The sequence below is a fragment of the Fringilla coelebs genome (assembly GCF_963513975.1).
Source record: "Fringilla coelebs genome assembly, chromosome: 3".
Classification (NCBI taxonomy): domain Eukaryota; kingdom Metazoa; phylum Chordata; class Aves; order Passeriformes; family Fringillidae; genus Fringilla; species Fringilla coelebs.
In genome coordinates, this window is record NC_140030.1 from 49975309 (window position 1) to 49993342 (window position 18034).

The 18034-nt window shown below is 36.2% G+C and overlaps 1 protein-coding gene across 7 annotated transcripts in view; it reads right to left on the minus strand.

Annotated features, from left to right (window-relative positions):
• Positions 1-18034, minus strand: part of FAM184A (family with sequence similarity 184 member A) — a 73112-nt gene that overhangs the window by 18325 nt on the left and 36753 nt on the right. For 4 of the 7 annotated variants that reach the window (XR_014616014.1, XM_084202250.1, XM_084202252.1 and 1 more), the window contains exons 6-10: positions 17285-17407; positions 14067-14228; positions 12133-12254; positions 11805-11955; positions 1668-1709 (exon numbers count right to left, since the gene is read on the minus strand). Coding sequence is in view for 6 of the 7 variants with exons in the window: in XM_084202250.1 (XP_084058376.1) it covers positions 1668-1709; positions 11805-11955; positions 12133-12254; positions 14067-14228; positions 17285-17407 (600 nt within the window). In the remaining variant the exon portion in view is untranslated. Of the gene's footprint in view, positions 1-1667; positions 1710-11804; positions 11956-12128; positions 12255-14066; positions 14229-17284; positions 17408-18034 lie in introns of all 7 variants that reach the window. The other 3 variants (XM_084202251.1, XM_084202249.1, XM_084202247.1) reach the window with 2 other exon arrangements.

The following is an 18034-nucleotide window of genomic DNA, read 5'->3' on the forward strand; positions in this document are numbered from 1 at the left end:
GAAAGTATTTTTAGCACCAGTGTAACTCTACTGATAATCTACCTTCACTGTGGATTATAAATTTATTTAATATCTATATATAATATATACTGTATTTTTTGTCTTCACCCCTAGAAACTCACACCACTAAAAAGAGGTGAGTTTGCACCATGCACCTGCCAGCATGACCAGCTCTGAATTTTCATATATGCATCATTTTCTCATACTGCAATGAGGTTGTCATCCTTCTCCAGGAAAAAAACCCAGCTATTTTACCTAAACTTTCCTTTGGTCTACTCACATCACCATCTACTCTAATTCATCCCATATTCAGTGCTGGGCCCTTCTCTCCTTCCCACCTTTCTGTAACCTCATACCTACCTGGTCCTTCTCTTCATCTCTAAGCCCATTCCCACTGGTCCCTTTGACCATGTTTCTGTCCCTCAGGTTTCTCACCACTGTCCTGTCCTGTCCACCCTGGCCACCAGGAGGTACAGTTCTAGGGGAAGTCCTGCCCAGTCCTGCAGGACCTCAGGTAATTTAATCATCACACTCTAACAAGCCTTTCATGATAACAGTCAGAGTCAACCACGGTAACTTGGGCAAATATTAATTGAAATAACATGAAAAAATGTATTTTTGGCTTGAAGTTAAATCTATCTCTCACTTAAGTTCCTGCTCCAAATTCTGACAATTATCAGTATATAATTTATAAATATGTTGAGCATGGACCAAGGGCAAAATGATCTTGTTTTCATTTCTGTCTTGGAAATGTGGAAAACATTTTAACTCAGATGACCAAGAGAAGTCTGACATCTGGGCAGGAAGCCATCTTCAAGGAGAACAGGAATAAGCAAGAGCAGCTCATCCTTCCACCAGATTAAAGTGACTGCAAAACCATAGCCTGAAATGAGTCAATGTCTGGAGATGTCTGTTTGCATCAATAGACTATACAGAAAATAAAGGACAATGAGGATTAAATGATTCTAGCAAGCAAGTCAGATTAGTCTACCCTTCTAATAATTTGTTTTGATGTTGAAAAGTACAAAAAAAGGTAAAAATATCAGTCTTTTTAGAGGAGCATGTGATTTTAAATAATATTTTGATTATTCAGTGAAGAGACTGATATCCTTAAGAGCACGTTTTGAGAACATTAGTGCCTCTTTTCATATGTCCTTAGACTACCCTTTCTGTACACCTCTGTACTGAGGATTCAAAAGAAAAGAGCACTAAACACCATTCTCTGAACTTCCAATACTTTCATCCCAGGTTTTCAGCACATTAAAAACATTAGTGAGAATTAAAAAAAAAAAATAGAAAAAGTTTGGCTACAATTATGAGTTACACTGCAAAACTGCAAATTATAGTAGAGCATCAATCCCATGCTTTGTAGAAAGCTCTGCAATACACATCTGCACTGCCCACAAGCTTGCTTGCATTAACAATGACATAAGGACGCCGCTCATGTTATGACCACGTACACAGTGTTCGATGCCAGTGACACGCACACAGTCACAGACAGATGAGGGGATGCACTCCACAAGCTTTGATAGCAGCACATGTTCTCGTCTCAAGTATTATCATGTCTCCCCTTTCATGGGCTTAAGCTGTAAAGCAGTACTGCAGGATATGCAGGTTGATTAGTGCAAGCATGCCCTGTTCACAAGCTGTAAGTGCAAATCACTTACATTGCTGATAGATTTATGCAAAGCTTCACCGAGACAGTGCCGCTATGAAGGAAAGATCACAGGAATAAAGGGAAACATTCAGAAATCAACTAAGTAAAAGAAAAAGGGATAAGGAAGGAAGGGTAAACATAGACCATTAATTATAATTTGATCAGAGAAAAATAAGTTGAAAGCCATCAGGAAAAAATATGAACATGTTGCTTTGACTTAGTCTATAAGCTAGTGAACACAGAACAGAATGATGTGGTTTACCATGTTATGTTTCTGACACACAGTACAGCACTATCTCTTTAACATAATACTGTATAGAGATATATTACACAACTAAACACTTTTGAAGTTATCCACTTGTTCTCTCTTCTCTTTTATGGCAAAAAAAATTTGGGAAAAAATCATTAAGTACATGAACAGATGTTATATAAGGGCACAAGCAACAATCAGCTGTGTCTCAAATATCACAAGCATATTAAGTACGTCATATTAAAGATAAATTTTCACTGTTATAGGGCAGAAAATGAGTTTAGTAATTAATGAAGACATTTCTATTAAAATACTACTTTAATCTTTCTTAAAATTCAGAACCAAATGCATACATAAAAGACTATTCCTGAAAGTCTCCAGCAATAAAATGACTTAATGTACCACTTATACCAGCGGTGATTACTAATGAAAAGCAAAAAATCCCAACATATTGCCACAGAAATGCTCTGTGAAATATTATTGATCATACAAATATACATAATTCATATGTATATGAAAATGCCTGTGTGTTTTTATATATGAATTATATAGATAAGCACAAACACATGCACAGAACAGAGTAATCAGAAATTAAGTGAGAGCAATTTCAAATCCAGCACGACCACTTTCCCCTTTTGTCACAGCTTGGTGAAGAAGATGGCTTTCTCCAGGAGACAGCAGGTATTTTGACACCAGCCTGAAAGCCTGTAGGTGGGAACTAGATAACACTTTGCCAAAATAAAAAAAGAAATTGTTATTCAGTCTCAAGAATGTAAAATAAGGCACAAAATAAAAATGCATTATTGTGAAATATCCAAAATGAGTTTATTAAAAGAGAGTTATACATTAGTCTATGCAAGAGTGGAACACTAGGAGGCATCATACTCCAGCAGACAAGGCAAGAGACCAGCATCTAACAGCTCTGATTTCAACACGGGACTTTGACACTGCTGTTCTGAACAAATCCAGGCAACTATTCTGTGCTTCCTTTCCCATCTGTTTGGTTTGTTTAAGGGGGAAGCTGTTATGAACTGCTGTCATGAAGCTGTTATTTAGCAGGAATGAACTCCTGCTAAATAAATACTCACTTTCTAGAACATCTGGGACTTTATATTGGTGGGTGTATCTATTCAGCATTGTGGTACAACTAAGAAATACTTAGATTTTACACCTGAAGCAGAAAAGTTGTCATTGCACTACACTGAAGAGAAGTTCCAAGTAAAAAATAATGTAGCAAGTCAATTGGAATGAGGGCTCATTCCAGCAAAATGTGCAGCAATACAATCAGATGCAGCTGAATATTCAAAAGCATGCAGAACACATTCAGAATACAGTACTCCAAAACAGCACTGGTTTAAGTGCTATTAAGAAATTTCATAAAAATTACAGACATTGTTATGAGTACCTCCATAGCAAGGCCCATTCATGCTCTGGAAAAAGATACTAGTAAGAACTAAAAAGAATGCAGGCATAATTATTATTGCCTGTATATCTATGATGGGGATTAAAAAACAAGGAAGCAAGTGGGTTTAAATATCACTCTATTTCTACAGGTTGGAATTCAAGATTTCGTTTGTGATGTTACTGTGGTATAAGAAACCTTTGCTCAATTCTTGTTGAAACCTATGGGATGTACAAGTGAATTAATTTACTTCTTGAAAGTACAGAAACTTCTGAAAACACACCTGAACTTGGTATATATGTATTAGCTAACATGATTTTACTTGATTTTGCTGTCTCATTTTTCAGGAGAAGTATTATCCTCTCCACCCTTAGCATATGCAAAGCTAAGTCTCAGATGCAACCAAGAAAGCTTCATCATGACTGAGAGGAAGAGCAGAGATGCAGCAAAGAATAGAATCTGCATCTTAATATGCAGCATCTTAAGAACCCACTGATCATTGCAGGCTGCTCAGCAGGACTGAAAGACTTAGCAAACAATACATGGAACAAGATTGGAATTCTCAGCTCTCTTTCAACATCTCCCCGACAAGAGCTGAGTTTTCAGTTTAGCTGGGCAAACGTGTGTTGTAGTAAAAAACAGATTCAGTGATTTGAAGCTATTCAAGCTTTGTGTTTGCTTGCTGTAATGAACAGTTGCTTGTGTTCCCATCACAGCTGTCACAGGGCCATTCTTGGTGATGAAATGGTGTAATTTTCCTCAAGAAGGACATCTACAGCACCAGTGACATTTTCACATTTTCATTCAGTTACCTTGTTTCCTACAGGACATTAACTAATTGAATGCATGGAAGTTCTCCCGTTTTATGGTTTCTCTGAACAAAAAATTACTTTCAACGAGATTAGAGAGGCTTGACACTTAATTTCAGCATCAGTCTTTATATCAGCCAAAGCTCAGTTACGTAACACTTTTCCCTCACTGACATTTCAATGTCATATTTTGTCACAATGACTTGGCTATATGGTTTACTGAATTTTCAAAACACTGCTGGCAAACAGGAATTCTTGTGTAAAACCTGACACCCTAACTGGGAAAGCTCCCACTTTATCTGTTTTATCAAAGCAGACCTAGATTGCTACAGAGTCTTTGCTTCATTTTAAGAATGACCTCCCAGAGATGCTTTCTGAAGAAGAAATCCTATGTGCACCCATCAGACATTAGTAAAAGAAATGAGTTTCTGAAGTGCCTAGCACAGAAGCCAAAGGGACCTTTCGCATAAGCCCATTTTATCCAGCTAATAATGGCAACAACAACCCTAAAACTCTCCCTTGAGATAGGTCTTTGAAGAGGACTGATTTGTCAGCAGATGCACAGTCTCTGGCTGCGCAGTGCTTACGCGGCAGATGACTCCACAGAGATTTGGAAAGCAGCTGTTTGCTACTACGATGTTTTGTACTTGGCTCGAGGCTTCTGACATGCTAGGAACTGGAGAAGCTACATCAAAGTTTGCCCTCTCTGACTGGTAAGAAAAAGCAGCATTTAGAGTCCTTTCCCTATCTCAAAACTCAACAGCTTTCTGATGAGAAAAAAGAAGTATATAGGAGGCATTCTGAAATCTTTAATAATCTCTGGGATCTAATTGGTCCTGATTTCCTCCTGGTTTTGGAGCAACCCCAAAGGGAAGGTGCTATCTCCAGGATGCCAGAGGGTGGGAAACTTATTCTGATGCTTTAAAAAGATGAAGTTTTTCTCTTTTCCAGTTCTAGGAATCTATCACACTTCTAGGCAAAATCACAGAATGGCATGGGTTGGCCTAGGTATTTTGCAGATTTGAATCTGTTTGGATTTTAGAATCCACTCTTAATCCAACAAACTGCAAGTTCAACAGTCAGGGGAAAAACAAGTGCATTTGAATGTCCTGGTAATTTTTAAAGTTTTTGGAAAGTGACTAGAGCTTCATTCATTTATTTGTCATAATGCTGTCAGGAATTTAAAGATTGCAGACACATCTTAACTAATTTCTCCCTTAATCTAGAATTTCAATCATCTGCTGAATCTCAAATTTTGCCCCACTTGATCAGTTCTCTCTCATTCCTTCCAGTGTCCACTGTTTTCATTGGTTTTGAACGAAAAGCAAAAGCTACTTGAGCAAGTACAGCACAAAGAGGCTAAGAAGTGTTTTAAAACTAGATGCTTGCCAAAGTCTTTATCTTATATTTAAGGGAAAAACAATATATAAATATAGGGTTAAAATTTTATTTTGGGGATGGTATTACTGTTGGATTTGGCTTAGATTTCTATTTACTAGTTTTGGAAGTGTGAACTTCCAAATGTCAAATTAAACTTTTTACTCGTGCACAACACTAAGAATTTAATGCTCTTTTCATCCATTGACAAATAGAATTAAAAGCCTTTCCATCTCTTCCAGTTTTACTGCCAAACAAAAACTCATGACATGAAATTTCAATTAGAAGTTTAGGATCAGGTAGACAGGTTTCTTTGTATATGAAAGTATCAACTTCAAACATTAGTCTAGATATATATTTTTAACTGAATTAAAAACAACATCATGGGAGAAAAAAAATTAAGAAGGAACCAAAAGAGAGATGAAGAAGTTCAAGCAAGACATTTATTATAAAACAGAGAACAAACTCACACTTGTTAGTATTCTTACTGTGTCCTACTGAAAACACTTCAAAACCACTGATTTGTTCTGTTACTTTTACTTGCCTGTTTTGCTGAGTAGCTCTTAATTATAAATGGTCTTTAATGAATTTCCTCCATTATATTCAGAATCTTTTAAACAAAGAGTGAAATAATGATGAAGGCAAGGTCTGGGCTAAACGGGCTCATCAAAACCAAGGACTTGTAACAAACAGATGAATGTTAGGCATTTGTTTTCATGCCCAAGCTTCAGACAACACTCCAATGACCAGTGTGGACAGAAGAAATGCACTAACTCATCATCAGGATCACATCTCTGCAGAGAACAGGGAGCCCAGAACAAGAGGGATTCCTTGCTGAGAAGCAGAAAGTCATGAAAGCAGGGGAAGCACCCTCAGTAGCTGGCCCTCTGAGAGCTGCAGTGAGTCCGTACCATGAGATTACCCACATGCTCATGTGAAGCACCTGCTGACCTGTTTAAAGCATACGTTTCCCACTTGGAATAAAGGAGCACCAATTCTTCTAAACCAGTGGTGAATGGCAGGATGCACACAGACAATGGATCTAGGCAGAAATTCCCAAATCTCCCTTAATTCTCTGTGAGGCTGCATGAGTTACAGCACAGTCCCATTATGACCACAGTTTTGAGAGCTATATTAACTTCTCAAAATTTTTAACAGTCAAAGTAAACATGCTCCTTTGGAAAAACAGGTATCTACAGATTGAAGAAGAGCCATAAAACATTACCCTGAACTGCATTCCAGGGTGCCTCTGCTCTTTTCTCCCTCCTTGGTATGGCTTTTCTTTTAATTCATTTGGATTTCCACATTTTAGATTTATTTTTTTTAAGTGCTTTTTAAACCTTGCCCAACATCTCTTGCCATCCACTAGATGTCATGGTAGCCTTACTAGTATTATTGAATACAAGAATCACCACAGCAAATTAGGAGGGAGTTATTTGAAATTTACCTCCACTCTGTTTCTGACAGACAAGCCTTTAGACAGGGTGTTCAGGACAATATCAAGTGACAGGAAGCTGAGTAAAATGATTCTGTGCTGAAAGTTTATCTCCCTTCTTTCTGGAAACTGATACCAGGTATGTGCAAGTTATTTCTTGTAAAAATTTCCAGCATCCATTTGACAGCAAATCTTCTAACGCAAGGATTACCCAGGCTGTGGAACAGGCCAGTAATCCTTGTGCTGGGGAAAGAAAGCAGTGTTTCCTGATTTTGTTGAAGTGGATGCACATCAGCTCTACAATAAGCACCTCTACACAGGCAACTAAAGATGGAGAAGTAACTGATTCTGGATGAAGCCTGATCAAAAGCCACTTATAAATGTGCACAGGCGCTCAGGGACTTTTCTCAGCATTCCATCAACAGCAGAACAATCAGGATTTTTAGACCAGTATGTTAAGACTGAGCTTGTTATTTCCCAAAAACTATAATTTGAATAATAACTACATCAGAAGAAAATATTTACATTTTGATACAAGTCAAAGTTTCTCCTATTTACTTTGACAGTTTAAAAAGGAGCATGTCATCACAGAAACAAACTCTGAAGAGGAAATCTCAACATATTTTTCAAAAAAGGAGTCTTTGCAGTAGGAAAAACAAACAACAGCCACAAAACATATGTAGTATACTTTGGTCTTGCTGTACTACTTCTGGTATTTGCATTAATAAAAGACATATTTTTGGTGTGAAAAGTTGACAAAGTTAAGAAAGAAGAATGTCACACATGCTTGGCCATGTATGAAGCTACTTAAGAATGGGAAAGCTACATATGGGAAAAAATAATGACAAAAACATTTACTTTACTGGAACATTTTACTGAAAAGTAAGGAAGACAGGAGAACCAATATTTGCTCAAAAATAGAAAAGTCCATCCACAATGAGAACGCTTGATTCTGTTTACTGAAAAAAACATATCACAAGAAGAAACAGATAAGAAGAAAATCTTAACCTGTATGTTTCAGTGCCCAGAGAGGAAGGTTGCACAAAACAGACAAAGAAAGAACATGCTTATGCTTTCAAAAAAAAAAAAAAAAAAAAAGAAAATTCCAGCTATTTTGGCCCTGGCTGAAGCTTTTCTCAGCAGTAAAATGTTTTTAAGAAAAGCGTTAAAACCCCATTACAGAGCTAAGAGGAATGGGAAGGAGCAAGTATATCTGAATTCACTGCATATTTCATTATGAAACTCATGAATGGATTGACACAGAAGTACTAGGTGCAATTTACAGGGGGAAGAAAGGAAAAAGCACTTTCTTTTTTGTCTTCTAGAATAATTTTGTGTATCAGAGATAAAAACAACACATTTGGTCTCTATACAATGATCTAGTTAAACTACCAACCACATCTAAGTGTTGATGGTGCTTTGCAACCAGCAAGAAAATGTTTAAGCATTTAATCAGCTGAGTAGCATTTCATCTCAAGAAGATTCTTTTATTCATAACAAAGCTACACTGTTAGAATAACAATAACCCTACCTGCATTCTGTGAGGGACCATTTAGCATTACTGGTATGGAAACAAAACTATTACCTAGCTTTATGCAAGAACTAGATACCACCTCTCAAATGTGCAACAAATAGAAGTGGGAAAAATTTGTAGATCAGAATAACATAATTTTAAAAACTCAAATCAGCTTAGCTTTATGGGCATAATTTTTTTGATTGAAACTGTTTGGGTTCTTTTTAATTAACATTTTTATCTGTGTCTGCTCATTCAGCTTTCCAGCACCAGCCAGCAGCATTCCCAGGTGGGCATACTCTATGTTGTATTTTTCTACAGTTTAGGTAGCTATATTTAAACCTGTTTTTCCAGCCCTTTATGATTACATAACCATTTCTACACTTCAAGATAGGCGATACACTTGCTTGTAGCTTGTTGTTAAATCAAATCAGAGATGCATCAATACATATTAGAAAATGGCACCTGTATTGATGAGCACTTAATTTCTGAATTCACCCTTTATGAACAGAAATTATACAACTAAGTGGTGAACCTCTAGACATTTTCTCAACATAAAGAACACACATCGGCCACATTTGTTGTCAAATCATGATTTACAAATGTTTAGCACAGACCCTGGTCTTGTATTGTTTTGATAAATCATTGTATAATATTACTGGTATAGAGCAGACCACTATTTCAGGTGTAAAAATCAGAATTACAGAAAGAGAAGCTGGGTTCCCTCTCTTCCTAATTTTATACAGGCTTCACACCTTTCAAATGGGTTTTACATACATCTTCCCACAAATTAAAACCAGGGTGTAACAAATCCACAATTTCACAGCCCTACTGCAGTATCTCAGGCAGTTCTAGTTCAGGGTAGAATTTCTAAGGCATTCCAGGACCTGCTTAGTTCAGTACCTTATCAGTTCTGGAGGAGGAGACAGAGGAGCATCCTTATGGAGTTTGTGGGTGACACCAAGCTGGGAAGAATAAAAGGTGGAGGGCAACACAGTGGAAAGGATATCATACACTGAAAAAACGGGCTGCTGTCCAGAGGGACCCATCTAGGTTATAAGTTCAGGCTGACAGGAACCACACAAACTTCAGCAAAGACAAATGCAAGGTCCTTGACACAGGAAGGACCAAACCCATGCACTGGTCCATACTGGGTCACAGACCTGCTTTGCACAACCTCGTTGACAGCAGGCTACACGAGAATCAGCAGCGTGGTGTGGCAGCACTGAGTGCCAGCAGCGCACTGGGCTGTAGCAGCAATCAGCAGCTTGAGGGAAGGGACCAGTGCCATCCACTTGGCCCTCACTGCACATCACCTGGAGGGCATATTCTGCCTCCTCCAGCTCATTCAGCTTTGGTACAAGACACGTGTTGATAGACTTGCTCATATTCAGCAGAGAGCTACCACCAAGAAGGCTGGGACTGGAACAGATATCCTTCTGAGGTAATTCTGTTTGCTCAGGCTAAAGAAGAAATGGTTTTGTGGGACTTAATACTTTTCCAGTACCTAGGAGGTGGTTACAGAGAAAGTGGACCCAGTCTTGTTACAAATGTGTACAGCAGAACAATGAGAGACTGCAATCAAACTGAAACAGAGATGGTTCTGTCTAAATAGAAAGAAAAAGCTCACTATGAGGATAATTAAGCAATAACTGAGATTATTCAGAGATGCTGTGGAATCTTCATCCTTAGAGCTTATTCAAGAGCTGACTGGACAGAGCCCTAAGAACCTTCTAATGCAGTACTGAATTCAGCCTCCTGAGACCTCTTCCAGCCTAAGCAAGTCTGTGATTCTGCGATCCAGGTCACTACAACTCTCAGAGACTATCTTTTGTGTACCGCAGTCAGAACACACTTACTAAAAGTCCATTTCTCCAAGATTAAGTTATTAATTTCTTACACTATGGTCTGGAATTCTCTCTTTTCAGCTGTAATGGATAAAATACAGATTCTTACAGAGGGAAAGCTTAATTCCCTACCACCAACACTAACTTTTCAATGTCTGTTAAATACCTACCCAATTCAAACAGTGGTATGGAAAGTCACACTATTTGCATACAGTTCTGATACAGTAAAAGATATGAAGAAAAAAGATAAACAGCCATTTTGCATATGCCTTTTCCTATGTCCGACAATTCTCTAGTAAATTCTCCTTACTACAGTTAGCTTTCTGGTTCCAAAATTTCTTGCACAGGCAGAAAAAAAAAGTTAATTTGTAATATGGTAATTTTCCATTCCGAAACTGTAGGTTAGATTTAACATGGTATTTTTGAAAGGCAGAGATAAAAGTATGTTAAGACTATGTAAAGTTAAATAGATCCCTTTCAAGACAAAACACTATTTACAGGTAGAAGTAAAGAAAGTAAATGAAACTTGGGTAATGTGAAACTTAGAATCAAGTGAGTCCAATTCTCTTTATGCCCCTGTTGTAAAAAGTAACAGACCAAGAACTTTGAAAACCTCCAGCTTTTATGAGCCAAAACCACAAGACTTGACAAGCTTAAATTCCCCCATCAACAAAATATATGGTGACGTGCTCCTGTGAGAGGCTGTATAATCAAATGTGTGTTCAGTTATTAGACTTCCTAAATTAGACAGCAAATTAGAAGTCATCCCACAATAACACCCTGAAATCACTTTAAGTCATTTCAGTCATTTAATGAGTTCCAAAATCTGTTACTCTTACTTTAAAGTATGTTTGTTCATTATCAGCTATTTCTTCAAACTGGAGTCAATAAAACCAGTTCTACAGCATTTATGATTTGGAAAAAGTACAAAGCAAGTATTTTCTTTGAATTATCTAACATAACTGAGATGAAAAATAAGAGTTACCATTAAAAAACCTCAGTATTCACACAAAATTATCCCAAAATAATGGCCAAAATCACTTAAGACATAGCTGTTATAAATGTGTCATAGAAACTGAAACATATTTTGACTTCTCAGAGACTTGTGCAGTGTTATTCTTGTACACATATGGGATTATTACTTTTGTAAAGATAGAGGATACCTTTAAGTCCAAACAATTAGCATTGGTAGATATTTAACAGCACAACAGATGAACAGACCTAATCAAAACAATCTTGTAGTGAAGAAGTGAGACTGTGAACATCCTCTTCCTCCTCTCCTCAAAACCGTAAAAAGTTTTATTCACATATAGTGTAAAGAACAACATTCATATAATTAAAATTATATCCACATATTAATAAAATATTTAATCATGATTAATTTAAAAAGCCCTATGCTAAAAAATTTAATTTAAAAGCCAGATATCCCAATTGATTTCATTTACTTGGTAATAAGGCACCAACAATTAAATTGTAATGGCTTTCCAATTCTCAAAGACACCATAGTTAGTTACCTGGTCTAAAAGATCTTCAACCTTTTTTTGCCATCCATCCCTTGCTGCATTTTTTTCACGTTCTTTCAGCTGCAACAACTGAGTCATGGCTGCCTTCTTGTCCTCTTCATGCTGCAGCCTCAGCTCTTCACGAAGCTTATTACATTCCTGTCTAAAAACAAAGGATAAATAACTAAAATGCAGTGGGCCCTTGTGCAAGAGGTACAAAAGATAATAATTGGAAAATCCTAAATAACAGAAACATTTGCTTTGCATTGCATTTGATAGTACAGTTGCATATAATACATAGTTCATTTATTATTAAAGAATAAAAACCAATAATACTTGCCGAAGATTTTCCGTCCATTTTATTTCCAAGTCACGTGCCATTCTGTCAACTTTGAACTTTTCCTCTTCTCTCATGGCAGCAATCATTGCCTCGTGCTGTTGTCTCTCCTGATCTAGTTCTCCCTGCAAGCACAAACTTTACAATAGAGACTGATCAGCAGCAAAAGTGTATTTCAAACATTAAATGAGTGTATTTATAATAAAAATATAAATTACAATTGGCTCATAAATTTGAACTACAACTTCTTCGGTGTGAAATTCCTAGTTATGCACAATTAATGCTTATACATCTCCTGATACTTCTTATTTGTGAAACAGAAGTCTGTATTCCTATAAAAAGCAATTTTCCAGTAAGCCATTCTGCAAACTTTTCACATACCATTAACGCTGAATCACAAAATAATTTATGTTGCAAAGAACCTCAAAAGGTCAACAAGTCCCATTCACTGGAAGACTTACTTCACAATTAGAGCATGTAGCTTAGGTCCTTTGTAAAGAATGCTTTGAATTTTATTTTAAAATTTTTTTAAAGCATCATATATCCAGTATTTGAATTTCAAAGTATGAGCTCTCTGTATAGACAGAAAGTTCAAAGTTCATTTCTGTTTCTCAATAGGACAAGCCTGCTAGAAACAAGGTTTCACACTCTGAACACAGGGAACACCTTTAAAATTCCCATCAATTTCTGCTGAAATTTTACCCTAATAGAATAGGTACCACCTAGAAATACTACTTACATGAATGTTGTTCAGCAGTGCTTGCTTCATTCATGAAGCAAACATAACCCCCTAAATTGAATTATTAATTTTTAAAATGAGACCTTTTCTGCAGCATTTTGATAAATTTTTAAATCTGTTAAGATTAATTTCATTGCCAGTATTTCATTGCCTACTATATATGAATATTGAAATGTTTTAATAGGTGAAGAGACCAATACTGGTTAATAATAACATTTAGAGACATTATAAAAAAATACAGAGAAAGTTATAAACAATAATATTGTGCACCTCTAAGATTGTAGCTGAAAGAAATAAAAAAAAAAACCAGTAAGCTGTTTCAGGCTGGTTTTGTTAAGAAAATATGAAAACATGTTCAGTGAAAAAAAAAATATAATATTTGCTGCTCTATGTCAAATACTTCTGTGATCTTTTAAATGTACATTCTTTACTGAGGAAACAAAAAGGAAATGTTTGCCCAGTATTGCAGTCAATAAGCTATTGACAGACTAACTGACAGTTCTACTTCCATCTAAGCCAATTAAAATGACAATACATTTGTGCCTAGGCAAATTAATTGCTTAATGGTATAAAGTGGTCACATTTTCTAGGTGACAGTCTGCTATCCTTACAGATATCCTAGCATACATCTAAAAACTATTCTCAAGTCTTTACTGAAATTCCAAATTGGAGCCTGAAATGAAATCTGTGTCCATTTTCCAAGGAAAACATGGCATTTATGTATTCAAATAACTCATCAAAAAGATTTCTGTGAATTTCAGAGTTAGTAAGCTCCGGACCTTGTTTTGCATCATGACATGAACCATCTGGAATTGCAAGTGTTAACTCATATTCTTTCATAAAATTCTGAACATATTTTGTATGGACATGTTTTGGCAGCTACAACTTACATTAAACATACAAAGATATGCCTGCAGCACTACCTGTTAAATACTAAAAATGTTCTGAAAACAAAAAATACCCATCCCAAAACAACCAACCAATAAAATAAAAATAAGAAACCCTCAAGCCCCACAAGAACCTATCCTAGTTTCCATGTTTTAAATTTTCTTCTCAAAATAGAAATCTCTCCTTTAATGAAGCCATATGAGGCTTCTTCTGTCATGGGCATCCCATAACACTTCTAGCTATTTTAAAAACAAGACCAAAATCACCCTAACTGTGCTTTGCACAATTTATTCTCCAACAATATGGTTACCTCAACACTATACAGTGAATCTGTGGTCTCTCGCAGTCTTGCTCTAGTTAATTCTAGTTCCTTCTGGAGTATTTCCTGAGCTTCTTGAAGACTGGAGATGTGTCCTTCTGCGGTCCCGAGGCCTTGCTCACTTTTTCGTACTAGGTCTTGCAGACGACACACCTGTGACATTACAAAAAAACCTCTAATTTCCATAAATATTACTAATGGCAGCCAAGCCATCCTGGTGTTCTTCAGTGTTTCCTAATTCTGACCTAGACAAAGTTTTAGTTGCACTACCTGTTCTCCTTTAATATCACTCAATGCTTCTGTATTTAAAAACAAATTCCTGTAATATTATAAAAGCAAAGCCTCAATTAAAGGATTTTTACTAGTAAAAAAAAAAAAGACATCATGTTTTAGGCAAATTAATGAGAAATATTTCAAAATACATAAACTCTAATCTAATACATAAATTAACTTTTGCTAGGGTTTAAGTTTCTGTTTTCAGATTGCTACCTGTCCAGCCTGTTTAAAACTCAACCTAGCAACTGTACCTATAATGTAACAATCTCCTTAACTGCTATGTAACAATACTCTTTTTTCCTGCCTGTTTGTCCTTCAGCTTCCCACCTGTAAAATGATGACACTACACTTATTTGCTTCAATTAAAAATATGAGAGACAGAATGAACACTGGTGAACACTGTTCACCAGCTACAGAAAAGAAAAAGATTTTAAGTATGTAGGTTGGAAGAACAGAAAAATGGGAGGCAGGGAGGAACAAAGAACAGCAGCTAATTGGAAGTGCTTTTTTTGCCAAAGCAATAGTTAATGCTATTGCCTTTGTAGGTTGAGACAAATTCATTCAAAATGGGACAAGTGTAACAAAAAAATACTAGCTTTTGGTTTGCAGGCATGGACAGGTAAGAATTGTAACCACTCTTCCTGTTTGTTAGAATAATTACATACAAATACTGTTTATAATACACACAGAGACACACCTCTCTCTCCCAGAACTCTCTCCCTCTGTCAAAAACCTCTGAAGTGTTTAAAAAGTGGAACTCCTCCTTTCCTCTCAGAAAGGAATCCAGAATTTCTTTGGCATGAGAGATCTCAGTGAAAAACTCCTGTAAACTTGCCTTTGTGCTCCTTTGAGTTATATTCAAACAACCAGTAATTCCCTACAGAGCACTGCAGTGCTACCGACATGACGAACTGTCCCCAAACTGTATTGATATCCTGATAGTGCACTGCTCTCTATGTATCTGATAGTAGCACCATATGAATAGCAGTCCTGTAGATCTAAAGGATATGGGAGCAGGCAGGAATGCCACTCACAGGGCTTAAGATATATTCTGCTGCCAAGAAAGCAGTGATGGAGGCTGTTTAAAATGATCCTTAATAACAACATCAGAAATCCTTTGCATGGAGACAGCAAGCCCTTAGATGACTGCGCCAAGTGATACAAACATATTGATATTCTAAAAAGCCTTGGCTGGTCTACAGTGGAAGGAAACACATCTACAGAGTGAACAGCCAGTCTCATCCTGAAACACGCATGAGAAAGCCACTATTCTGACTTAACCCGAATTCCCAAAAACATCTCTGGCAAGTATTCAAGATTACACTGCTCTTAAATAGCTTAGTACTAGAAGCAAGCCTAATGAGGCTTGAATCTTCCCCTCATCCTTTAGCTAAGATAATTGCCACCAGAAAGTCTGTCAAAAAGAAAAGAAGATGGCATGGGCTCAAAAGCAGCTTTCTCAGCAGGGAAGCCTGAACTGAGCTAGCATCCACAGAAAGTAAAGAATACAAGCCTACTGTTAAATGACTTCTGTAACTTAAAGCAAACCAAAAAAAAAAAAAGCAACAGTAGCAATGCAAGGGCTAAGCTAATGCTGACATCACAGGAAAGCTTCTTTTAGGTCAGCAAAGGCATTGAGAAACTGCTGTTAGTTGTCAATAGAGATCTAAGGCCAAACTGTGGTTGCGACTAAAGCCCTTCTTTCATGTGCTCGAGATAAACATGGTAATGAAATAGAACATTTCTCCTCTGATATGGAGTGGATTTACAGACCAACCCCAATTTATTGCCTGTATGTTTTCTCTCATTCCTTCACTATGCAGAATATATGGTATTACATTTATCCTGGCAAAGGTGTATATAAACTTCAATATTGGACATATGTTAATACATATGGCATATGTATTTGGAACTGGAATATGGAATTTGAATATGTTAATACATATTTTCAGAATATATACCTTAATATATAATAATCAAATACATTATAAACTTATTAATATAGCAATCCATCAATACATTATCAATACAGTTATATATAATTTATTAACAAATAAAATTTATACTTTTGGAAGGGCGAACTTCCCCATTTAGTATATTAAAAACATGCATGTTTTTTCCTTAAGCTAGTTTAGTATTTGTGCAATTTGTAAGTCACCAGAATGAGACACCTGCTCTCTCCAAATGTTGAACAGTATAGAAAGCAGTAATGAAAAATGTTGCTGCAAAAAAAAATACTTAAATTCATGTTTAAGTCTCTCAAAGCACACACTAAAATCATGCATAGGGCTTGCTGAACAATAAAGCTGATGAAATATGTTCTTGAAACAAGGTAAAAATTCCAGAGAAAAATGGTTTGATGTTTCTGATATCAGTAGAATGTACTTCTAGTTTCAAAATATTGTATTGTGAAAAGGTTGTGATTTCAACTAAAAAAAATTAAAACTGTCTTGAGATATGATTCATTTAATATCAATTGCATATATTATGACATAGCAAATAATTTGGATCTTACTAAAAGTATCTCATATCATCTTTTGATGAAAATACATGAAGACAATTTGCAAGTCACGAAACTGACCAAAATTTATGACATGTAAACCATAACCAAATATGAGTTTACATGCAGTTAAATTTCCATTTCTCCTGATATATTTTGTGCAGAGGTCTGTGTACCTAATGAGAAAATAAAAATAATTAAAAATAAAGAGCTGCTTACATCAGCTGGTTACATCTCTCTTGCTTTGTTAATTTTGCAAAGGAGAATAAAATCATTGCTCAGAAGCAATCAACTAACTTGCCGTATTTTAAGAATACTCCACTCTAAACAGAAGTAAGGCATTAAACACTCAACAGCATAGTCCTAGACCTGTCCTGGAGTCTAGGACCACTATTGATGAGATGTTGTAGTGAAACAAACAAGACAGTCTTGCCTCCTGATTGGCAGAAGTCAGCTTCGCTGTCAGCTCTTCCTTCACGTTTTCCAGCTGCTGTCGGAGCTGATTCTTATCATCCTCCAAATGCAGCTTCTCCTTCTCAAACTGCTGCTCCAACTCCTTCGGAAACAGGAAGGATGGAAGAAATATTAAATACTTGCCACAGAGTCATTGCAAATCTACCACATTACAGATCTACCACACGGGAATGATTCTAACCGGCATAAATACTTGTGATCTCAACCCTTTCCTGAAACTGTTAAAGCATGAATATTTATTTCCTTTTGCAACAAATGTAACTTTTCAGTTTATTTTATAATTTAACATCCTTAAATCACAAAATAAAGACTAACAGGACTCAATAAATTCTCAGTTATCAAAAGCTTTAAAAAAATACCTACTTTCACAGTTTTTCAGTCTGAGTTGAAAGAAGAATTTTTCATTTTCTATAAAATTACACTGATAAATCTGCACATCTTTCAGCCTTCCCCCATCCATTTCCTACAAATAATCCCCACAGGAAAGAATAAATCTTAAAATCCTGATTGAGCTCTGTGAAGTTTTTTAGAATGTTACAATTAATGAAAAAAAAGCCAAGCCAACATATCTACTACATTTGTGTAGAACAAAATTACTTTTCAAGTTTAACTATATGGAAAGAATCAAGTAACACCCCTGTTTTCATCAACCTTTATGGTGTAATACCCAAATTCTCAAAATAACTGCTGGATTAATTATATTTCTCTT